At 50.9% G+C, this 25,344-nt stretch overlaps 1 protein-coding gene and 1 long non-coding RNA gene across 4 annotated transcripts in view; both read left to right on the top strand.

Annotated features, from left to right (window-relative positions):
• LOC140684733 (uncharacterized) overlaps positions 1 to 25,344 on the top strand; it is a 436,917-nt gene that overhangs the window by 352,658 nt on the left and 58,915 nt on the right. The window lies entirely within an intron of this gene.
• On the top strand, positions 6,101 to 9,157 carry SOX1 (SRY-box transcription factor 1). Its single transcript, XM_030280051.4, has one exon. It carries the CDS (start codon positions 6,216 to 6,218, stop codon positions 7,332 to 7,334), a length of 1,119 nt encoding a protein of 372 aa, XP_030135911.1. The 5' UTR covers positions 6,101 to 6,215; the 3' UTR covers positions 7,335 to 9,157.

Genomic DNA, 25,344 nt, shown 5'->3' with positions numbered 1-25,344 from the left:
CATCCAGGTTGCCCTGCTGTAAATGGGATGCCGCATTTGGGCTTGAGAAGCTCTTTTTCCGTGACTGACATTTCAGCAGTGCAATTTTAAAGATTAACTACGTAATAATTCCTCATGTCATTCTAGTCCGACAAACTCTCCACCGCCACAGTTCTTCCTTTTCATTTACAAGTTTACAGTTACAAAACTAAACTCTTTTAAAATATTTTTCTCTTGGTTGAAAGCAGATTGCTGGGTATGTTTTCTGTTCGTGGGGGGGTTTTTTTGTTTTTTTGATGTGAGGTATTTTTTTCTAAAGGACCACTCGATAACTCGACTGTAAAAAGTAAATGGTCAGGCTATCCTTTTAGGTAGAAACCCCAAACCGTGAAAATTAGGGTAGTGCAAACCCTCATCTCCCGCGAGATGCTGTGCCATCTGATCAGCGCATATTGCCGGTGTGTGCCTTAGTAATAACAATTTTTAAAGAAATTTTGAAATTTGAACAAACTTGAAAAGTACGACTTTTGTGTAATGTTAGAAGGTGTATTCAGCCTGTTAATCATAGGGAGTGGTGTCATTGGAATGTTATCAATTACTTATTCAATTTTACTGTAATTACTAACAAAATTAGACACGAATGGATCACAATACAGGATATTCCTCTTTAAGAACAATATTGTGCTGGAAGCCGAGCTGATGCGTAGCATAAACAAACATTTTAGAAAATGTTCCTGCTGACAAAACTTCGTAACGATTCTGGTTTTTCTACCGACGCGAAAGTCCCACCGAGGGAAGGATCGGGGCCGTTCCAAGGCGAGGAGACACGCTGAATGTCCTGCCGGGAAAAGGAGGGGGGAAGAAAATCTCTGCTTAGGCGCGGTCTGATCGCCCCGCCGTCCCACCGAGGCGTGCCGCGCCTTTCCCTTGGCAATGCCGGACACCCCCGGCTCACCCGCCCGCCGGGACCCGCTGTCGCCTTGGGGCAGCCGTCGGCTGCTGCGGAGATCAGACGTGCGGGAGATCGATACTACTTCTTTTAGGTGCAACGGAGACATAAAGCTTATTTTCAAAGCCAGTAAAAACTAGAAAGGAATGAGAGAAAATAGAAAGGCTGGGATATACAAACTCTTCGGGAAGGGGCAATTTATCGACACTGTGGAGAGAACGGTGATGCAGAATTCCTTTAGGAAAGTGCCTTCAGCCGCCTTTTATCTGACACAATAAATACATAAATAAATGGCAGTACATGGAGCGGCAGCCTGCCCTCCGGCCGCTTTGATTGTGCCCGGAGCGGGCTGGCCCTGAGCGCACCCCCGTGCTCCGTGTCGCGCCTCCTGCCCAGCACCCGCGCCCCGCAGGGCGGGCAGCTCCCGGCAGCCGAGCCGAGCCCGCCCGGCTGTGCAGGGCAGCTGCCTGCTCTCATTAGACTTCAGAAACCTTTCGGCCCCGTCCCGTACCACCCTCGGCGTTCCCCCGCCGTGCTCCGACTTTGCCCAGGGGCACCCCCGCAGGATAGTCTCAGTGCTGGTGGCCCTGTTGCCCCCTACCCGCGTGCTCCCAGCGTGGCGGTGGGCGACACGTTGGTTGGGGTGGAGACAGAGGGAAAGCGGCCTGTGAGCCGCTGACCCCCGCCCAAGCCGCTCCGGGGAGCCGCAGCGGGTCCCGCAGCGGGGCCGCCTCTCGGGTCCCGCCGGTGTCGCAGCAGTCCGGGCTGGCTGGGAGCGGCGGCCGGGAGTGGGGCGCGCCGAGGCGGCGGCAGGACAGCCCTTACTCTCCTCACGCTTCCAGTTGGTTGGCACGGCTCTCCTGGGCGAAGGGGGGAGACATTTCTCGTCAGGGAATTTTAGCCCTTTCCTCCCCCCCCCCCTTTTCTTTTTCTCCCTTCCCTTTCATTCATAAACCTGTTGGCTATAGACGCAGCTTGAATATTGACGTCTCTTCCCCCAACTGCTCCTCCGTTAACCCAATTACAGAATTCATCAAGAACTGTGTTGAATTATCTCTTTCCATACAGTATCAGCATTAGCCTAATTAAAAGCTATAATGTCTGATATAATGATTAAATCGTTAGCTCTGCTGTAGGGAAGCAATATTTTGTTTTCCCTTCAATTAGAAGCTGATTGAGGTTTTCAGAGCAGGTCAGCTGTGAAATTTGAATTATATGTGTGAGTACCGTTCACAGGGTGAGCCCCTACTCGAAAGCTCCAGAGATTCTCCATACGCTTTTACCCAGCAAGCTGAGAAAAGACAACAAAACACAGAGAGAGCTCGTAGCTGATTTGGGACTGGTGCTGTAGGATGGCACAGAACAGTTGTTAACGCTGCAAAAGAAAGCGGGACTTTATTCAGGCACCCTGTTTCCGACCGTTCCATCTCGACTGGGTAGCAAACCGGTCACGTTGAAAGCTGTGATCCCCGAGTCACCAAGTCACCGAGGCAGGAAAATGCTTCCTGTCTCTCCTTTGCCTGCCCTTTCTGCTCCCTCCCGATTTGCTCGCTTTGGCCCAACAACGGCACCCCAGTAGCGAGGGAGTGTTTTGCATTTCCTTCTGGATAGTGGGTTTTGGAGTGAAGTGCTAGAGGAACTGCAAGCGATCCCACTCCCTCCCCGCCTCACGTTTCAGACAGGGCTGGCGAGGGGTCAGGCGTCAGGCAGCCCTCACGAGCATCTCCCCACGGCATCGCCTCGGCGCGGGCTGCCGCTCGCCGGCCCCGACCCGGGCCGAGGGCGAGGGAGGCACGGCGGCAGCCAGCAGACGGCGATCGCCGCCCGCTCCGGGGCGCCCGGCTCGGCCCCGCCGCCCCGCTGCCCCCTCCTCGTCTGCGGGGGCACAGAGGCCACAGCGTCGGCCGGGCCCGCGGCGGGAGACCCCCGCCCCGAGGGGCGGCCCTCCCGGCGCAGCCGGTGCGGGGAGAGGCACAGCCCGCCGAGGCGCGTCCCAGCTCGCAGCGCGGAGGTGGCAGGGAGCCGCGGCCGGGGGAGGCACTCATCACTGCGGCCGGCCTGCGAGAACGGCACCTGCCGGTACCGCTCCCTTCCGCGGGCCCGGCGGCCGACACGGGCCGCGGCCGGACCTTTCGCACGCCCTGGTCCTGCTCCCAGTACGCGACCTCCTCTCCTCCTCCCTTCTGACTTCCCTGCAGCGTTTACCCAGCGTACAACACACCCCCGGCCGCCCCCACCTATTCCCTCCACCACCCGACTCCTGGTTCTTTGCAACCCCGCTTTCTGCAGGGGAAAGTCCGAGGACCTCTCATCTCCGGGCGCAGCCCCGGCCTGCTCTACCCCAGCCCCGCAACCCTGTCAAACGACACTCGCCAAAGTGCTTGACCTCGTTCCTAGTCCCGTGAATCGGGATCTGCACTACCTTTACCACGGAAGAAAAGCCCCTGGCTGCCCCCTCGAACTGGTTTTTACACCTTCCTCCCGCCCGTTCAGTCGATAGACACCCCCTGGCCGAAGGTGAGCCGGGTGCACCTGTGCCAGAGGCACTCACGGCAGCAGCACATCCTCGCTCCCTGCTCTCTGTCCACCTTTCTCCCCGCTACCGTGTTCGTGTGAGTTCGGCTGCTTCTAGAGGAAGAAAGGGGCATTCTATGTTTATTTGCCGGGGGTCAGGGGAAAAGGGGTAAACCCCACACCGGGAAAAAGTCCAGGAGGGGGTAGGCCCCGGGAGAATGTGGATTAGCAGTTGCCTCTGCACCACAGAAGGGAAAGTTCAGCCTCTGGCACAGTTTCCCTGAACGTGAGGGGGAGGGAACCTGGTGTGTATCCCCAATTCCCAGGGATAAGGGTGTGTTCCCACGGAGTCCACTGTCTGGCAAGATGCATAGAACTCATCAGGAAAAGATTGCCCCACAGCAATTCGACCCATTTATTTGTCAAGGAGGCCTTTAGGTGCCTTTCTATCAACTTACAGGGAAAAATACCACTAGGGTCTTGGGCGGATAATTTGCAGGCCAAGCCATCTTATCTTGCAGTTTTTACTCCTCATACCTTCATTTGTCCATCCAAGTGGAAATGTGCCTTTCTGCAGTAACCTTCTCCCTGCTCTCCCTCCCCTCCTATCCCAACCAGTTGTATTTTTAATACATAATTTAGCAATCACAAGGGCCTCCCTTGTTTTGCCATGGCAAATATTGCAACTTAAGAAACTATCAGCTGGAGAAGCGCGGGTCCGTTCCTGCACCGTGTCCCCTGCCCTCTTTGAACCCTTAGGGCTGACTGGGAGAGAATAATGTCCTCCCAAAAGCACCGGCACCCGAGTTAACAGTATCACTCGGATTGAGCTCAAAGGCTGGAAGCAGGCTGAGCCTTCGGCCACCAGAAGTGGAGAGGTGCTTTCCTCTCCCCAGCAACCTCATACTATCATGACGAGTCATTGGAAATGAGGAAAAAAGTCTAATCCTAGCTCAGTGCCTAGGACTAGTGCTTTGTGCACAGTGCATATTCCTCCTGCAGAAAACTTCTGGTGGTAATAACAGTAATTGGGGGAGTTGCAGCGTGATTCCAGCCTTGGATGGCCACTAGGGTCAGGAAAATTAACACGGACCGTGAAAAGAGCAGGCATGCTGTGTGTGCCTTACTCCACCTGGCAAAAGATGATGGGGGCGGCCGTTTATACGTGCGTGGGCATTTGTGTGACGGACTTGCCATTCCTATAGCTGCAATTAAAGACTGCAGCATGAATTTCTATGTGGACTATTTTCTCCCCCCTATAAAAATAACTATAATCTCACAGGGCAGCCAGGGCACAAAGGTAGTCTTTTAATGTTTTCAAGGGCAAAAAAAACCAAACCAAAACAAAAAAAAAACCCTCTCATGTAGTATACTTACTCATATAGTAAGTACAGTATACCTGTACTTACTATATACAAAGATAACATGTTTCCGTGTACCTTCTTTAGTCGCAGGTGTTTTAACTCCTCTAGGACTAAGTGAAAAACGACAGCGTCCTGCCTCTTCCGCATGCCTGGGCCTGGCAGCAGTTTTAACACCTGGGAGAGACATCTGAGGGGGCTCCGGAGAAATCTCCAGAACGAAGTCCCGCGGAAAAGGCACGTTTACCTGCCGCCCGCACGGCTGCGGTAGCGGGGCGGACTGCCTGGGGCGCTTCAGCCCCCCTAAATACTGCTGGACGGTCGTCTTAGTGCTGGGCGAGCCGGGCGGGACGGGGCGGCCGCGGGCTCCGTGCGGCGATGCCGGCGGGGCGGCGGGGCCGGGGGCTGTCCCCGCCCCGGGACGGGGCCGCGGCCGCTCCGCCCGCCCGGATCGCGGCGCGCCCTGCCGCACGTCACCGCTCGGCGCGCGCCATATGCAGATGAGCGCCCGGCGGCGCGCCCCCATTGGCCGCCGTCAGGCGATTTAAGGCGGGCTCGGCGCGCGCCGTATGGCTGCGGCGCCGCTCGCCCGCGCGCCCGGCGGCTCCTCCTCCTCCCGCCCGGCCCCGTCCCGGCCCCGCCGGCCCGTCCCGCCCGGGCCGCGGGAGGGAGACCACCGCCAGCAAATTGCTGTGCCGCCGGCCCCGGCCGCCGGGCTCGGCGCGTGTTTTGGTTGGGCTCCTTCCCCCACCCCCTCCCTCCCCCGATCCTCCTCCTGCTTTTTTTTTTTTTTTCAGTTAACGTTGAAATACTTTTTTTTTTTTTTTCCGCCTCCTTTTCGCGTGGCGGTGGGTTCTCCTCTCTTCTTCTTCGTTCACCTGCGATCAGCGGATGCAAGTCACACACGCTCCCTCCCCTCCCTCCCTCTCTCTCTCCAAGTTAGCAGCAAAGAACAAAAAAAAAATAGCTCCGTTAAGGATAAGAGCGGGAGCGGAGGGGTGTGCGCGCGTCTGCCGGGGAGCGCCGGCGAGCGGAGGACACCGCCGACGGCTCCGCACACTCCTCCCGCCGCGCCAAGTGAAGCAGCAAGTTTGCCGTGCACCTGTTTGAGCAGCTCGAACCCCCGTCGCCGCCGAGCCCCGAAAGTGATTTGCGAAAGGGAGAAAGTTGTTTTTTTTTTTTTCCGCCGGCAGGGTCTCCGATCGCTCTCCTGCTCTCCTCGCGGTTTTCTTCTCCTCCTCCTTTTTTTTTTTTTTTTTTTTTTTTTTTTTTTTTTTTTTTTTTTTCGGCACGGCGGTCGCTACCTAGATACAAACGGGTTTCGCCTCGCTCGCTCCCCGGCGTCCCGGGCTCCTCTATGTTTGATTCATTTTTCACGTCTGGCACCGGTGGAAAATAAAAAAGCTATTTGAATGTACAGCATGATGATGGAGACGGACTTGCACTCCCCTGGCGGAGCCCAGGCCCCCACGAACCTCTCGGGGCAGACCGGAGCGGGAGGCGGCGGAGGCGGCGGCGGCGGCGGGGGAAACAAAGCGAACCAGGACCGGGTCAAGAGACCCATGAACGCCTTCATGGTGTGGTCGCGGGGCCAGAGGCGGAAGATGGCCCAGGAGAACCCCAAAATGCACAACTCGGAGATCAGCAAGCGCCTGGGGGCCGAGTGGAAAGTCATGTCGGAGGCCGAGAAGAGACCGTTCATCGACGAGGCGAAGCGGCTGCGAGCGCTGCACATGAAGGAGCACCCGGATTATAAATACCGGCCACGGCGGAAGACCAAGACCCTGCTCAAGAAGGACAAGTACTCGCTGGCCGGGGGGCTGCTGAGCGCCGGCTCGGCCGGGGGAGGCCCGGCCGGCGTCGGCGTGGGCATGGGCGTCGGCGTCAGCCCGGGCAGCGTCGGGCAGCGGCTGGAGAGCCCCGGCGGCACGGCCAGCGGCGGCTACGCGCACATGAACGGCTGGGCCAACGGCGCCTACCCGGGCTCGGTGGCGGCGGCGGCGGCGGCGGCGGCGATGATGCAGGAGGCGCAGCTCGCCTACAGCCAGCACCCGGGCAGCGGGGGGCACCCGCACCACCCGCACCCACATCACCCGCACCACCCGCACAACCCGCAGCCCATGCACCGCTACGACATGGGTGCCCTGCAGTACAGCCCCATCTCCAACTCGCAGGGCTACATGAGCGCCTCGCCCTCGGGCTACGGCGCCCTGCCCTACGGCTCCCAGCCCCATCAGAACTCGGCTGCGGCGGCGGCGGCGGCGGCAGCGGCGGCGGCCGCCTCCTCGGGTGCGCTGGGTGCCCTGGGCTCGCTGGTGAAGTCGGAGCCCAGCGTGAGCCCGCCCGTCACCTCTCACTCGCGGGCCCCGTGCCCCGGGGACCTGCGGGAGATGATCAGCATGTACTTACCGGCCGGGGAAGGCGGGGATCCGGCGGCCGCTGCCGCCCAGAGCCGGCTCCACTCCCTGCCCCAGCACTACCAGAGCGCCAGCACGGGGGTGAACGGCACCGTTCCTTTGACGCACATCTGAGCCCCCGCCAGCACCGGAGCGCCGGAGGCAGGCACGGACGCGGGCACCGGCTCGGCCACCGCCCCCGGCCCCGGGCCGGCCTGCAGGACTGCGCGCCCCGCCGCTGCCACCGCACGCTCAGCCCCGGCCGCTGCCCGCGCCCCGGCCCCGCGCCGCTCCTGCCCCGCTCCCAGGTTCCCCCCTCTTATTTTTGCCTCTCGCGCTCCTTCCCTCCCGCCCTCCCCCGCCTCTCTTTTTTTTTTTTTTCTTTCTTCCTTCCTTTTTGTACAGAAATGTTTTGATGTTCTTGTAATAATAATAATAAATAATAATAATAATAACGAGAGAGAAAAAAGGTAACGGTTGCTTTACTTACCTTTTTTTTTTAGAAGGACTAGTTTATAAAACTAGTTTTAGACTGAACTTCTGTGTTTTATCGAGACTTTTTGTACAGTATTTATCATTCATCCAAGAGACATAGAGCGTTTATTTGCAAAAGAGGAGAAAGAAAGAGAGAAAGGGGGGAAACGGCAGCGAAAAGAAAAAATACCAATAATAAACACACAAAGTTGTAGGTGATGCCAACTTTTATACCGCGCGGAACAGCTACGATTTCAGTCACGGATCGCTTCTTGCGAAGATTTTTTATTGACTAATTAACTCGAAGTTGATGAGGAAACAGTTCTCATTTATTACTCATGTACTAAGACAAATCCAAAAGAAGACTTAAAAGTTTTTTGTAGATATTCTCGAGGGTTTTTTGGGTTTGGGTTGGGGTTTTTTTCTTACTTGTTTGTTTATTTATAAAACTTTTTTTTTTGTTTTGGAAGCTCCATTTTTTTTTCCCCGGGATTCGTAAAACTTTATTGTATCTGGATATTTTTGTTTGTTTGCTTTCTCTTTCATTTCATTTTCTTTTTGTATCATTTCTTGTAAATGCATTGTGAAATAATTTTTATTTAGGCGGTACGAAGGAAATCAGATTGTGTATATAGTTCACTAAAAAGCCTTTCTGCTAAACGGAAATCCTAAGGATGCGGTTCTTCTTTTTTTTTTTTTTTTTTCCCTGTTTTAATTAAATAAATTTCAAAGCAGAAAAAGTCACCTGTATAAAAAGAAAAGCTAACTGGCGAGCATAGTGAGATTTACCATGGTAAGCCTGGAAACACAGCAGGGAAATTTTGGGAAGGAAGTTTTAAGTAGCGGCAAACAGAACGAAGTGCAATCTGCAGTAAATGTCGATGTTCCCTAACCTATGTCGATCAGAAGGGTGAAGGTAGATTTATTTTGATACTGCAAGGCAAGGCAAGCGTTACTCTTCAGCCGTGAACGTTCGTTTTGTGGATTTTATGGCTGGACTGGTGGTCCGGACCTTGCCGGAGCCTTGACTTTTCCCTGGGGGGTGATCGGGCGCTGCCCGCCCCTGTCGCCTCGGGCCCCCACTCGGCCGGGAGTTCCCGGCGGCCCGGGGAACGCGCACCTCCCCGGGAAATGAGAAGACACCGTCCAGCGCGGCGCTTCCCCTCTAATTGACACCATAGAAAGTGAAAGCGCTTCTTTTTGCTCGTAACGAAAAGAAAAGCGACCTCTAAACCTCCCGCCCGAAAAGCAGTCCCATCCACCCGGAGCATTCCGGGGGCGAGCGGGGAGCGGGGAGGTCACACCTTTCTCCCCATTCCCCCGCCTCCCATTTTTAGCGACTGGTGCGAAAGCTGGCGAGCAAAACGATGCGTGTCATTTCATTGCAGAATGTTGTTTCATGCTTTGAGATCTAATTTAATTTTTTTTTCTAGCTGTTGAGAGATAATCTTCTATATGTTAGAATTAAAAGTTTGCTGTAAACTACTGTAGCAAATGAATTTTTAAAGTAGTCATAACTGCTTAAACAAAAGGAAAAATGATTAACTTTCAGGACTTCAATGTCGACCCCAGTAGGCTGTAGGACTCTTCGTCCTTTAGCTCTGGTGAATAAGTACTGCATCCGTCCAGGAGTGGGGAAGTTTTAGTTAGCTAATGAGGGTTTGCTTAGTGATTGCACTTCTATAATGCTGACATGTCAATTGACATACATAACTCTTCGGACTCCTGTCGATGATTTTGTATAAATCACTCATACTGAACCCAAAATTTTCACGGAAGCTGCCCATTGATTTCAGCCCAAACTTTTTTTTTTTTTTTTCTCCTTTTCTTTTCTTAACTATTCGAGCCTTTATTAAAATGTAGGACTGTGCGGGTTCAGACAGTTAGCAGACGGGTTTTGGGAATGCTCAGCGACCAAAGAGTGCATACAGAAAGCAGAAACCTGTGGGAAACTTTCTGCGGTGTTGATCACCTCCAGCCAAACAGAGTCTTAGATGAGATTTTAAAAATTAATAGCTGTACCTTTAGGTATGCAGATTAAGCTGGGTACCTGTTGAACTGTTTCTTTAAACGTGTTGTCCTTCATGTGCATATACTCGTAAATATCTGTACACACCATAGATAGCATCGTGACCGAAGAGAAGTAAGTGTGTGTTTGTGTGTGTGTGTGTACCCATGTGCACATGCAGACACATATACGTTTGATGCACTCTTGTTACGTGCCTTTTTCTTTAAGGGTCATAGCTGTTGAAAATCACATTTAATGACAATATAGAACAGAAGAATACTGTATCGCTGAACATGGCTGATGGAACAGGATTGGAGTGGTCAAGAGAGAATAGCAAATAAACATCTGTTAACTTGCGTCCAAACAGCAGAAATACTATGGGGAAGTACTTTTTTTTTTTCTAAAAAAAAACAATTTAGCGGCTCAGTGGCGTTATGCCTAGAATAATAGGAATACCTGCACTTTCAACACAAGGGGATTAAAGAGACCCAATATCGGCTATATTCAAATAAGCTTCAAACACCCTCAGCTCGCCTTTCAATGCAATACAGTTCGCTCTGCAAATGTCCACCCAAAAAAAACCCCAAAAAACAAACCTAAAAAGCAAACCTTCCTAAAAAAAAAAAAAAAAAAAAAAACCAAAACAAAACAAACAAAAGAAAATGAAAAAACCCGAACAACACACAAAACCCCAAACAAACTAACAAAAACCCCTTCCGATCTCCACGAAATACCACATACTATCCCACCCCCTTGAGACACCATCGGGGTAGAATTTTTTTTGCTGTTCGTGGTCTATTGGTTGGTTTGGCAGTTCAGTTTAATTTGAGTTAAACTTCACGTTTGGATATTTAAACAGAACAACTTTCCTAGGCAGATGAGTTGGGGTTAGGTACAGTCACATAATTATGTCTTCGGGCTTTTTGCTATGAGAGTTATATATAAGAGAATAATTGAATATGCAAAACTAAGAATAGGTTTAAGCGATTTATGGTTTAAGTACATTACATCTAAAATTGTATGAAATGTTCCTCCTATAGCATGATTGACAGAGCTATTAAAATCACGTATGTGGAAGAATTAAAGCAAAAAGTCATCTCGTTTTCAGTAAAAGGAAGGAAAATCCAGGAATTAGGCGAATGGGAGCGGGGCCGAGGTGCCTTCTCTGCGCAGTTAGGCTGCGTGTAGCGTGGGGAGCTTGGGGTCAAGGCCCCCCGTGGGCAGACCCCACCCCCGCGGTCACCGCTCTGCCGGGGAGACACTGTGTCCCTGGAGGGGGACAGCGGCAGAGGGGCCAGAAGGACAGGAGGCACAGAGAGATAACAGGTTTGATCCGCTCCGAACTTCGAGCCAAAACACAAACTTGGCCAGAACTCCACAGCTCTTTTCCCAACGGCTCTCCTTTTCTAAAAAACATTCCCCCTCCCTTCTTCCTTTCCACCGTGCGTGGCTCACTGAGCTCGTAGGAGTGGCGTTGGGCCCCGGGGAAATGCCGTTCCCTCCAGTTCCACTCCCCCGCCCTCTCAACCGGAGTCACATCGCAACAAGCCCCGGGGGGGAGCATCGGTGGGACGGCTCCGAGCCTCTGGGAGCAACGGAGCGCAGGAGGAGGGCGCACGAAATTGTCCATGAAGATAAAAAGAGGGACGATTCCATAAATCAGACCCAAGGCTCCCGTAGGGCCACAGCGGGACAAGAAGCTCCGCGAAATGCTCCTTGGTAGGGCGGGGTGGGGGGTGGGGAGGACCCTCCCTCCCAGCTGCGCCACATGCAGGCGACATCAGGCCGGGTCACCTGAACGTCTGACGCTGTTACAGCATTTTATTATTACGTGTAAACTGCCACGGAAGGAAAAAGAAATTATAAAAGCGAAAAAGCACCACAGCATCACACAGACAAGCTCCCCCGCCGAAAACCAAACCAAAAGGCTGATCTAAGTATCGTTGTAAAGTAAAACGAAGCTAAAAGACGCGAACTGGCAGGTGTCTGTGGGTTTGATGGGTTATCTGGACGGGATGCTCTCCCGGGGCTGGCGCCGACGCTCTCCCACGCCCCACGATTTGCCCGCCTTTCCCGGGCACTCACGGACTCTCCCGAACTCTTTTCTGCCCCTCCCTCCCCCTTCCCGCACACTTTCTGTCAGCTCGCCCCAGTAATCTCCAGATCTCCCCTTCCCTCCTACGTGTGGAGAGCGCCGGGACGGGGCAGTCCCGTGGGGGCGGACAGCGTCAGTGTGTCCCTGTGTTCGTGTGTCCGTGTCGGTGTGCGGGGGGCTGATCTTGCAGGGAGGGCCCTCCTTGCTAAACCAATCCCCCCGGAGTCGTGGAGCAGTGGGCCTGGGGGATGTTGTTTGTGGAGTGCGAGTGGGTCTCTGCGAGCTGCGGCCCCAGGAAGCAAGGTGCCCCCGATGCCGTCAGAGAGGCTGCAGATAAATGATGCAAGAGGAAAACGGGGGTGGCAGAAGGGGAGAGGGGTGAGAGAAAGGGAGGGAGAGCGTGGGGAGGAGGAGAGGGGGCGGTGTTTGGAGAGCGAGGGATTAGCGAGGAGAGTCCTGACCCCGAGATCAACGGCCAGTCAAACCCGTTTACAATCACCCTGCGGAAAACCGACGGCTCCCGCTGCACGCCAGCGGCCGGCCGGGCAGCCAGCGAGCCCAGAGCCCCGCCTTGGAGCGAGTGGGGTCTGGTGGGGGAGGGCCCGGCCCCACTGAGGGGAAAAGGGAGACGCCACAGTCGGGAAGGAGTGAGAGGAGACGTCCCAGAGGGAGGTCGAAAGGCTGCCCGGGGGGCGGTGGGGGGAATGGTGCGGTGCGCCCCATCTCCCGACCGCAGCCTTCGAGTCCCTCATGGACAAGTAGGGGAAGAAGGGAAGGAGGGAGAATTCCAGGCGTGAGGGGCAGGGGCGGGTCGAGATATCTGGGAAAAACAAGCGCATTGCTGTCAGCCGGAAAGGCCGCTCTTGAACTCCACGCGGGACCCTCCCGGGCTGGGCGGCACCAAAGCCCGGCTCCAGTCATGCATTCACCGGCGGGCGGGCGCCCTCCCGGACCGCGAGCCATCTGCTGCGCGGCTACCGGGGCCGGGGGACGGCACTGAGCGGGGGAGAGGGCCCCCCACGGGCCGCCGAGCGGGGCCAGCACTGGGCGCCTCGGCTGCCGGCCCGCGCCCCGCGGAACCGGCGGGGAACCGGCGCCGCCGCTCCACCGTGCCGCGCACACCCCACGCACACAGGCACTGCACAGGGCGGGGAGACAACACAAGCTATCTTCCCTTTTTTTGGCGGGGGGGGGGGTGGAGTGACGGAGAGTGAAGCAAGCTGTCCCTCCACCTTACGGCATTTTGGCTCCTCCTCTTCCAGAAAACTCAGCACCCCAAAAAGCGAGGATGCTGGGTGGTTCGGTGCTACTCCACGAGCAGCACTGAGCGTCTCCGTGGGCATCGTCCAAACCGAAGGGGATCTGAGGCCAATGAGCCTGGCCCAGTGTGGTGACACCCCTTGTGAAAGTGCAGTGAAGCTCCAGGCACCTGCGGCCACGCGTGGCCCCACTCTACAAACGCGGCACCGTCGCGCCCCACTGCCCTTCTGTTTCCCCAGCGCCTCGGGACTCACGCAGCTCCACAGAGGGCTGCCGCCCGGGACAGCCGGCCTGGGACTGGTCAAGGGTACCAGGAGGGTACTGGTCAAAACCAAGCAGCTCTCCCTCTGTTCTGAGGTCAGGGATGGATGCTGCTTTCCGTGGGGAAACTGAAGTCTGAGGCAAGAGGTTTCACACGACCGAGCCATAGAGGAGTCAGACAGCCAAGTTTGGCTGAAAAGTCACCTCTGAAGATGCAAGGCCAAAAGAAAGACAGAGGAGACACAACAAAAAAGATGGCAGGACATGGTCTTGCAGAGCTCTGAGCCGGGAGGCTGGTGTGAGCGGAGTATCTGCAGTGAGGGGCATGGGGGAGAGGTGCAAGCTGACCTCTGCCCAGGTGGTAGGAAGGATAACAGATTGTGGGTGTGGAATTGGACAGGGCCTTGCCTGCCTGCCTGTTTGCTGGCTCCAGCTCTGCCGTGCCTCTGCTTAATAATGTCAGGAAAAGCTGGAACACTAGGGCAGCCTGAGTAGCAGGACAGCTGGCAGAGGAGCTGGGGAGCCTGGTGTGCAGGTACAGATGTAATGGGAGGCTTTCTTTAGAGGCTGAAGCGAAAGCCCATTGGCTTTTGCATGCACTAAACCATTCTACTATTGGAGAAAACTTTGCAAAAGTAAAGATTAACAAACTAGATTTTGGAGGATTTTGAGGATCTTCGATGTAACAGCATGTGATATATGGGGCCCACTCCTGTAGCTTCATGGCCAAAATGTTAGCAGGAAACCTGGAATTCCTTCCCAGTCTTTATGTCTAAAACCAGGACACACCAGGAGATGCATCTATAGGACAGGCTAGAAATTGGTAGCTGACTGAAGTGAACCACACCACTGTTATGTGCTGTCAAAAAGTCTGAAGTTCCAAAGTGAAAACCCCATCCCTTTACATGTCCGGAGCTTGTGGTGAGTGAGGGGCAACCCTCAAGGTAAAGCACTTTGGTCCCTGACTTTGGGGTGGAAGCAGTGGTGCTTTGTGACAAAGGACACACACCCCACCCCCAATTTACAAAGCCTTGGGGTGCCCCCAAGCAGTTTCATGCCTATCTTTCCTAGATGGTGTATTTCTCTGAAGGGAGGAGCCTTCAGAAAGGTCTCATTTCATGAAAGTCATTCAAATGCTTTAGCACGGCCTGCCAGGACGGGTTTGGGGGTAGTATGCTTCATGCTCGGTAAAATCCCATTGTCCACGCTTTCAGCCCGGACACCTCTCATTGATTTGGAAAAGACGTGTGCCACGGTTAGCTGCGGCTCTCAGATAGAGGGACTGTCCCTCAGAAACCTTAAAAAAAATAAAATTAGGGACAATAAAACCGAAGAGAAGCAGGAGAGCATCTGTCCGTGGTCAAACAATTGGACAAGTGCTAGAGGGTGAGCTGAGATCCGAGTGGGAAAACACGGCTTTAGGCTGGGGCAGGCCAGCGTGGGCTGAGGAAGTGCGACCAACACGGGGTAGGGGGAAGGACCAGAGTCTGAAAAGTGTGCATTTAGGAAAATAATAGCTTTCACCAGGAGGAGGTGAAATATAGTTTACCAAGGCGTAAAACTCCATAGCAACTAGGAACTAGTGGTGAACAAAGGCACCATACATCCAAGGAGGGAGGTGAAGTTGCAGGAGGGGTACAGAGGGAGTAGGGAGAAGTTTATTTCCTACCCAAAAATTGTCTCGCACAGATTTCAGAACGGTTTGTTTTGTGTGGTGGTTTTGGTTGTTGTTGTTGCTTTTGGTTTTGTTTGGGTTTTTTTTTTTAATCTCTCCAATGCAGAAAAGGTCTATATGAAGTTTGTCTTGCTAAAACCACTGGTGAGTGGTTAGTTCAATCCTAATCAGATTAGAAGAATGAATGGCTGTTCAGTTTTGGAGCTACAAACACAAGTAGCCCAAGGCCAGGAAAGACCTAAAACCCCAAGCACGAGAGTTCAAAACGAAGTTAGACACGAAAACACAATTCTCACCGGGTGAGGAAAGCTCTGAAAGCATCTATAGTGTTTTTGAATTACATACACCTCAAACATGGTCTCTCCTTCTTTCCTGGCTCACTGGGTACCTTTATCTTCTGGAAAAATCTTGAGTAATTCCTTGATCAATTGATCAGATTAACGTTCTGTATTACCTTTTATTTTACCCATAGGTAGCAGAAGAGAGAAAGAGGGTTAGCTTTTGTTAAGGGTTTGTTTGATTGGGTTTTTTAATTATCTGTGCCTTCTTGCATTATCAGTCTTACCTTCCCCTAAATGGTTTTTCAGTCACAGGGCAGGTGAAAGCTTCATGGTTTGTCATCGTCCCACTCCCTTCTCGGTGATAGAATATAAGAAATAATGCAAACTCCAAGATGTTGCGCAACTGAGTCACTGTGAACATGTGCATTTTCTACCTTGAAGGACCATAAAGTGCATGTGTGTACTTAACCAAGTGTATTTAAAATTATAAAATACGCAGCTGTAGGTGAGCTCAAGCCTAGCTGTTTTAGGACAGAGTGTGAATAAGAGAAGCATGGAGTTTAGCCTAAAAACCTCTTCAACAGTGTTTTGAACAGCCATAAGAGTGAAGAGGAGGGATATGGACATGGATTGCGTTTTCCAAACAGGAAATTTCTGTGGCCACATAATTACTAAAGTGTCTTATGGAACAGTCGAGAACGAGGTAATGAGAGTAGAGAATGCATTTCTCCCTCTAAAATAACTTCCTCCACTCATCTTCCTCGCAGTTTCTAACTTTCTAGCAAGGCTGAGGAATTTTCTGCTACACCTCCAACCAAAATGTCCATTTAGCCGACTGAGTTTGGGTCACAACATAAGAACAAATAATCTCCTGTTGGTGGGTTTGTTTTTGGTTTGGTTCTTTTGGGGTTTTTTGTTTGTTTGTTTGTTTTGGGGTTTTTGTGTGTGTGTGTGTGTTAGTTGTTTTGGGTGGGTTGTTTTTTTTTTTTTTTTTACTAAACAGCTGCCGGTAAAAGTTCAGCCTGATTTTCCCGAATGCCTGAATATAGCAACATCTCAGTCTTAGGGGTCACAGACCAAAGCTGACTAGATACGTGGGACAAGCTGATCATGATGAATGTGCCATATAGCCACATATTTAAGATTAGGAAAGCAACGAAGTGGCATTATTGCAAAAGGCATCCTTCTGTGACCAAATGAGTCCAGTTTTGTACAATTTGGTAGAAGCTTGCTATGTAACTTTACTATTCAGTGGGTAGTTTCAGGTAGATAAATTGTGTATCACGGACATGTTCTATATATTTCATAATGTCTAAACTATGTATTCATGTTTTCACGGTTAAGTATTTCTATTTAGACATCTGGATTTGTCACCTGTCTTAGGGGAGTCTTAGATGTTCAATAAGAGAAAATACTGCATTTGAAAGGTAAGCCTACTGTCACGAAAACATGAACTCAGAGTCCATTGTTTAAAACAAGGTCTTTGCTCCTCAGGATGTTCTTGTTGATCGCCTTTAACAAGGAGACAAAATAAAAAATAAAAAATCTGTAATAAAAATCAGTGTCTGTTTCACAAATACATGCAATGACGTCATGCCCTTGGGAACATCCCATCATACTTTCCAGAGGTTTGCTGCAGAATGCAAGTCCATCTCCATATTTAGATATCTGCACACCAGATTCAGGTACCGTCAAACCGAGGTGTCTTCTCTTACCTTCTAGTTTTATTATAATATTCTCATTGCCTAACAGGAAGAGGACTCACTACAGACACGAAAATTGAGTGGAAGTATGGAGAAAATCAGAGCTAAAATTCACAGAGAATCGTGTTTGTCTTTTGTGGTGCACGACATAATAATTTCTAAAAAATGAAGAACGTGCAGAAAAAGTATTACGGAAGCTCAATTTCTATTCTGTAAAAGAGTTGGACAACACCTGGAACGGAGCTCTTTCCCTCAATGAGCATCAAATAGTAAGCGCAGCAACAAAACCCTTGAAAGGGAAACTTCGGCATTCCCTCCGCCGGCGCGCACGCCTCGCTTAGGGAGAGCACCGGGCTTACAGGGAATCCCAATGTCTCTGGAGACGACAAACAGAGCTCTGAAATGCTGATTTTAACAAAACTCTTAGAGTCTGCGGTGGAAGACACCTACCTTTTCCCTACAAACAGGGAGAGAAAGATCATTCCTACGGAAAGCAGAGTTGGAGGCAGCTGCAGCAGAGCTTCCTGCCGCTCTGCCTCCAGTCAAAGGGGCTGCAGATCCAAACCGGGCTGGATTTGAGGGGCCGTTACTGCCAAAATCCACCCGATTAGACAAGCTAGTTGCCAAAAGCCATTTAATGAAGCCCAGGACCCGGCTATCCCGTGCACACCCCCTCTCACACCCCCGATAGCGGGGGGTAATCGTTTGTTACAGAAGGCGGCGTGAGCGGCCCCTCCGGCCCCTCCGGCCCCGCCACCCGGCGGGCACCGGCCGCTGCCCCCGCACTTCTGCTGAGCCGGCGCAGGGCTCCCCCCGGGCCCGGGCCCACCCGCATTCCGCGTGGGAAGCGGCATTCTGCCCCTCCGCGGGGGCAGGCGGCTCGCCACGGGGTGTGCTGAGAGCAGGAGGTCGGGTAGTGGCAGCCAGGATGCGAGTGGGGAGCCCCACGTCCCCGGGGAGCAGCTCCGGTTCGGGCTGTGGCGTTGCCGAGGGGATAAACGCCTCTTGTCCCTGGAGAGGGGACACGGGACAAAGGTTCACCTGACTTGGGTCAGGAAACCGGCGGCACCCAGGCTGCGAGGGCCCCCACTCTGCGCTTCCCCAGTGGGACAGGTGGGACTGGCCCCTGGTGGATTTTAACGGGGCATGAATCGGAACTCGGGTGTTCCCTGTCCAGAGAGCCCGGGAGCGTCTCATGGGCCAGAACCGACTGCATGGGGACAGCCCCAGAGCCAGGTTTGTCCCCAAGCTGTCGTGCTCTACATCCTTGCCCTACTCCCTATGCCCTTTATTTTTGTCCACTGGTGACCAAATGGCAACTTCTATTACCTAAGTTACAATCTGTGTGCTTGCCTACATTCCTTCCCTAAAGGTGTGTTTCAGGTCATTTTGAGGGAAGTCAGCTTCTTATGGGAATTTGAAAAAGCGTGACTGCCCTTACAAATATTTTTAGGAAACCTGTGAAAATGTTCAGCTTGGTACTGCAGTATTTTTACCCCTGCACAAGACACAAAATACGAACCAATTTAAAGGAATACCTCAGAGGGGAAGAGAAATAAATCCACAGTCATTCAGCAGTAAAACAAGAAGTCAGCAAATTTTCTCCTCTTAAACCAGTAGTCACGGAAGAAATTTCTTTTCAGATATCAAAGAAGAGATATTTTAAAGAGTGTTCCTAATGGAAGAGCCTTTGTATTTTCTGCTCCAACAGTGGGGTTCTGTATTTTGCAGAGTATCCTCGTACCACCAACACAGGAAAAATACCATTCGAGAAGCCAGGAGTGCTGACACACAATTCAAGAGTGAATTTCTTAAAAGAACGGTTACCTCCACCTGACAATAACGTGCTAATAGAAAAAACATTTAGAATTTTGCCACTGTACAGAATGCTTTCTGAACTTGTAAATAAAAATAAACTCAACAAATATTATTCTCATTTTGGAATCTTTACAATACAATTACTGCAGGCTGCTAAGATCACTCCACTGACCCTCAACCATATAACACAGATACTGCCAAACTGAATTCCCTTATTATTTCTCAGAGCCAACACTTGTTAAAAAGGGGAATGCAGAGCCACTGTTTTAAATGTTAGCTTTTGAGAAAAACAAAACAAAACAAAAAAAAACCCAAAAAAAAACAAAAAAAAAAAAAAAGAGAGAGAAAGAGCAAGCGAGGAAAATGGTAGTAAGCTGTCTTTTAAAATTAAATAAATTTGAGAAGTCTGTAGGAAAATGGCCTAAGGGTGACTACACTAGTGCTGTCTCTTCTTCAGCCTACAAGTCTTCTGCAGGTAATTTTTCTCTAGTATAAATGTAATTTAATAGCCGAGATGGATATTGTTTCACTTTCAGTTATCTGCTCTATACTCCAGTCTCATTCTACATTAGATGATTACCTTACTGTCCTATATGCACAATTTAAAGGGAATTACCTATTACTTCAATTATTTGTTTCTTATCAACTGATGTTACACTACAAGGATTTGCATTGAAAGGACACAAAGAAAGAGCAAGTCATGGCACATTGCCAAATAAAAGAGTAATGTTCTGGTGAATTTAGCCCAAATAATTTACTGCTATATAAAAGTGGAAAAGTGGAAGGTGAACCCTTTGACCAATAAATCTCTTCTGCATGTGAAACCCTTATCTTGTCCCCTCCAATATATTCCACACTAGGAAGCCATCATCATTGGCTCTGGTTTGTTATTTGTAAACCTTGATCTTCTGCACTCGGTGTCCTAAATATGGATAATTAGCATCAGTTTATCACGCCTCTGCATATTTTCTCTTCTCTCCAAACATGCATGCTTCTATTGGCTGCCATTCTGTCACAGAAGATTATGGAGACAGATTGCAGAGAATGAATGTGCTAAACGAGATTAGGAAGGAATAGAAATAGCAACTTGGCCAATAAATTCCTCGTGAGAGCCTTATCATACAATTACACGTTGACTTGTTTCACACTCTCCCAGCCTCTTAATCCAACGCCCCCACCAAGAATAAAATTTCACTAATTTCTGAATTACTGCATATCCTCATGACTTGTCACTGAGAATGGTTGGAAGGAGCAACACGGTCGAAAATAGCACATCAAACTTCCAAAAAGAAAAGAAACTTTAGAGACAGAAAGAGATGTGGCTTTAAACCATTTGTGGCCGTATGTAGAAGTTTTTGTGCAGCAGCAATTTGGAGGGTCAGAACTTCAACACCAAGACACGGTCCCCTGCGCTTTTGCTCCCTAACTCTTTATATTACCTTATCCACAGAGGGACTTGGGGACCAGAATACAGCGCGTTGATGCTGCTAAACTATTCACCCACTGTGCAAGAGACTCTCCAATGAACCCTACAAACTCATCAGAAAGCAATGGCGAAAACACCTACTGCCGTCGTCAATTTCTGGGACATTCCTGAAAATATCAGTAATTGAGAAGACGCCAAAAGCATGACAGCAAAGCGAGACAAAATCCTGCTGAACCCACAAGAAACAACTACTAGCTCTAGCTGAGCTAGTTTTGCCCCTTCTGCTGAGGTTATTTCAATGTGGACAACAAGAAAACATGATTTCCATTACGTAATTCAGAGGCATGGCTAAAACCTTCAGGAGACATCATCTCTGGAAATGTTGGAAGTCTTCATTTCCCCTGTTATACTAGCCTAAGAGGAGGGCTTCCAAAAATATTAATGTTGTCATAATGTTGTTTTCATTGTTTTAGATACATGTAGAAGAGAAAGAACATAAATGGAATTAGAAGTCCCAAGACCAGAAGATAAAACCTTACTCAGTTGGTCTATACTCATATACTTGATGTCACAGTACACTCATCTTACAATGATAGATTTAAGACCACTTCACAGTGTTTATTTCAGTGAAAGAACTTGCTTTAGAAAGGAACCAGTTTTTATAACTCAAGTAATTTTTTCCCCTAATAAATGTGAATCTTCATCCCCATACAGAATTCGGATGAAAGGTATGATGAAGTTGTGCTATGTATTCCCGGGTTGTTTAGCGTCACTCCTGCAATTAGATGCTGGGAGTAGGAGTGAAGGGATACATGTTGCAAGTGTCAAGGATGTTCAAAGTAAAGGGATTCCCTCGAGTGGGACCTTTCCTGAACGGTTTTCCCCAGTAGGGAAGTGATCCGGGCTGCACTGGAGAATCCCCTCTTCCACCAAGTTGGGGAGCATGGGGTGGCCGTGAACCTAGAGTATGGCAAACCCATCCTGCGAGTACCCCAGAGGCTTGGTCCTCTTGAGTTATCCTGAAGTGGATTTAGTGATGGTGAGGTTGGCGGATTTTTTTTTTTTAACCTGCCCATTATTTTGTTTTGCTCTCCTCTGGAGTTTTGTTTGGTGCTAAACCCCTCCAGATGGAAAACCAGACTGCAAATGAGAGTCACAGTCATCCAGAGTCTTAAAACCACACGGTTGCAGAAAAGACTGAGATGAGAATAGCGTGACCCTGGGGGATAGCAAAACATGCTACATGTTTGCTGCCATAAGAACTTCTGCACTCACATAAAATTTTAATAGCTATCCCGTATTTCATTTTTCTGTTATAGCCATAGGTTTGCATACATATTCATATGCACATATATCTATACACATGCACACCCACACAAACACACACGCACACACACATATATATATATATATATATGTGTGTGTGTATGTGTGTGTATGTGTATATGTACACACACATCACCCGAATGAATTGGTTAGCATCGGGCAGAGAGGCGTTTGCCATTAATCTGGGAACAAACCGCTAACCTCGGTGACTGGTATTTTAGCTTTTCTTTTCTCGCTTCTCTCAGTGTGGGGAGAGCAGTAAAGCTTGTGTGGACTGATTGTGAGGGGCTCTGCTGGAATTTGGCAGGCCAGGGGCTTGGAGAGAAGCCCCATGCTGACTCCTATTCAGCGGGCCAGTTTTCTGCGAGCTTTGGAAGTTTCACTCAGCCGTGCACTCAATGGCTTCACAAAGCTGATTACAAGCTTCAGCGCATTCCTGAAGGAGCCAAAAGCGACGCAGGTGCAAACGAGCCGAGGGAGCCCCTTATCCCGGTGACAGAATGGGACAAGCTGGGAAAGGCTTGGACCACACAAATCCAAGGCTCACCAGGCAGCAGCAAGCCTGCCTTGGGAACCGGGGATCATTATCCGCTCCATTCAGCGGGGACCCAGCGGCGGCAGCGGCACGTCCCAAGGCTGGGGACGGGCTTTCCGTCCCGGGTGGGAGCAGAGCCCTTTCACCTGGCGTCCCCTCTCCTCTCCCTTCGCGGCCGCCTCAGGCGTGAACCTGAGGTGCCCCTGCTCCCCCGAAATGATTTGTATCCAGGCATCTGTTAGGCTTCAGCCCACTGCCTGAAGCACCTTGCCGTTTTCCCCCCCCATTGCCCCATCCCACACGAAAAGCCTCCCTCCTGTCCCTCTTCCTTTCCCCAGATAAACACGGTGCTAAGGGTCTGTCTGGAAACCCAGCACAGAAAACGCACTGATCCGAAATGGCAGGTTTCCTCCCAGCTGAAGTTCTCTAACAAACACCCTATTTTGAAGACTGCCTTTAATTCCAGAGGGAAGCCAGCCGGGAGTGCACCCTCCTCCCCTCCCAATTACTGGAGCCACCCGATTCCCACAGAAACCTCCCGCAATACAAACGCCTGGTGAATGCTTTCTGACTCGGTGAAAGCAGCCCACGGTCCCTGCCCTTCCTGCCTCCCTGGCGAGCGAGGGGGTGGCGAGGAATCGAGGGGGGGTCTTGGTGCCGGAGAGGGTGAAGCGTGATTACTTTTAATTAGGGGTTCTCGGAAGGAGTTCCTCTCGCCTCCGCTCCCTCGCCCCCTTCTCTCGCTCTCAGCCCTTCCCCTCCAGCCGAGAGAAGAAGCTGCACTTTACTTCCCTGAAAAATTAATTACGGCCCTTCCCCGCTATCAATTACGGAAGAATCAGCCTTTCCTAGGGAGAGGAGAAATAATCAAAAGGCTTTTCAGTCTTGCTTGGGGGGGGACGACCTCGGACCGCCGAGCACATAATGCGGCAAGGGGCTGCGGCGCTTCTGGCCGCTGGTTTCATATGCAAATGGCGAGCTGCCTCCAAGTTATCATTATGGTTTTATTTTTTTCCCCCCCTTAATATTATTGTGTCGGGGTTTTAATAGCCACATGCTCTACCCTTCCCTTTCAGCGAGGTTTCCTTGGCGATCAGCCACGCCGCTTCTTCCCCGGGCGCATTGCCCCCGCCCCAGCGCCTGACCCACGTCCATGTTAATTTCGCCCTATGGAAATGAAAGCGGCCCGGCCGGGCAGCTGATATTAAAGCGATCCCCCGGCCCCGGGGCTCGCCCTCCCCGCTCCGCGCCGCGGCCGTGCCTCCGCGGGAGCGCGGCGTGTCGGTGCCGCGGGCCCCCCCGGGCCCCCGAGCCCGCCGCCCCTTTCATGCTTGTGAGATGCTGGGGAGGCAGCGGTGCGTTTGCTTGTGCGGAGCACACCGCCTGCAAGCGGTTGCCTTGGCAGAAAGGTGCAGCTTTCTGATGTTCTTTTGTCTGATAACTAATTCAAGTTAATGCGATCTTTATGTAAAGCTAACAGCGGATAATTGTCTATTTTCTCGCCAACAATCTCCATCACAATCACTTATCTGGAAACCTGCGGTTGTATTAATCGTTATATTCCCCGAGATAAGCGTCTCTCGAATTATCAGTAAACACTGGAGGGAAATTAAACAAACTCCAGAGCCACTTAAGTTTCCTCTGCAGCTTTTAACCACCTTCTCGGGAGGAGGGGGAGCGGGGACGACGGCACCCCTCAAACCAAGCTGGGACCGGAACACAACATGAAAGGGGGTGTGTGTGAATCAGGGAAGAAGGATCTGAAATTTCGGATAATTTTGAAGAGCCGAGTCCCGCTGAAGGCGGCTTCTCTTCGAGGTGCCCTTGCGGCAGTCAGGCATGCACCTTTACGCCCCGCTCGTCGGGCGGCGGTCGGTCTTTAGCGGCCCCTGGGACCTTGTTGGCAATTCTTGTAAATCATGTAATTAAGTGTATTAGTCTCTGCAGGGGAAAGACGAGCAGCTAGGAGAGAATACACCCAGAGATTAAGCAGGAGTCGCATATCTTTAGGTCTGATACACGAAGAGAAGACAGTTCTGCTGCCTTCCGAGAATCACCGTATTAGCACAATTATTGGCAATATTTATGCTAGAGAGTGAGCTGAACCCCAGGAGGGTAACAGAGAGTGCGAGAGAGCGAAACTACTGTGGGAATATGTTTTACTGCTTAGATCCCATCAGTTCCGTTAGGTGTAAAGAAATTATAGCAAATTGTGCTGGAAACTCCTCCAGGGAAAACATACTTGTACGACAAAGATTTTGTCTTTTCGAGATGAAGTCAAAACATCGGTGTCAAATGAAACTAATTTTAGGGGCGCTACCGTGTGTGTGTGTTTACTTGAGAACCTGAGTATGGGGTGGAAAGAAAAAAAAGCGAAAAATCAGCCGAAACCATGAAATTTCAGTGGTGAATCTGTGGCAGCAGAGACTTCACAACTTCTTCGGAAAGAGCGAGGCGTCCTCCAGCCTCCCGTCGCTGCCCGCCCGGAGCCCAGCCCGGGCTGAGGCCAGCGCCGTCCCGCCGCAGGGCTCGCTGACAGCGCTCGGCGCGCTGCGCCTTTCTGGGAGAGTTTTCCACGTCGAAAGCGCTTTACGAACGTTAACTGAGTAATCCTAAACTCGCCTCTATGATGAGCTTTATTTGTATTCGACTTAAGATTTTTTTTTTTTTTTTTTTTTTTTTTTTTTTTTTTTTGGTAAGCAAACTTTTATTCACGGAGGTTTCCAGTGGCACGGTTTGCGTCCTAGCTGAGGAACGTGAGGTTTGGGATGGAAAAGACAAAAAAAAAAAAAAAAGCCGCTCAAAAAAAAAACCAAAATAGAAAAAAAATCCCCCCAACACAACCAAACACAAATAAAACAAAACACCTCAGCGAAACACACAAACCTCCTATTACTAATTTGTGTGTAATGACAGCGCGTTTCCAAATATGATCGTTTTCTTGAAAAAGAAATTAACTCCTTAAATTCTCGAATTATTTCACTTGAGCTAAAAGTTCCCAGGGTAGCTTTATCTTATGGCATTTGAGAATCATCCCACTTCATCTCTCACCTGAATCTTGTCATCTGTGCCATCTTGAAGTGATCTGTGAACAATGCTGGTCCCTTGGACAGCCCAAGCTGGTCAATCAGGCAGAACAGACTATGCAAATGGAATGGAAAGGCGAAGCGATGAAGAACAGTGGCCCCCATTGTCTTGGGCATTTCAAAGCGAAGCCCAGCTGCAGCAGGCGTTGCTGTCTCGGACCCTTGGTTGCTACTCTAATGTCATCATTGCAAAACAT

The sequence above is a fragment of the Taeniopygia guttata genome, chromosome 1, assembly GCF_048771995.1.
Source record: "Taeniopygia guttata chromosome 1, bTaeGut7.mat, whole genome shotgun sequence".
NCBI lineage: Eukaryota > Metazoa > Chordata > Aves > Passeriformes > Estrildidae > Taeniopygia > Taeniopygia guttata.
Note: the sequence above shows the minus strand (reverse complement) of the source record. Positions and strands in the feature narration are given on the sequence as shown.

Excerpts from the sequence above, each read along its gene's own strand:
- SOX1 (XM_030280051.4), top strand. The coding sequence starts at position 6,216 with ATGTACAGCATGATGATGGAGACGGACTTGCACTCCCCTGGCGGAGCC.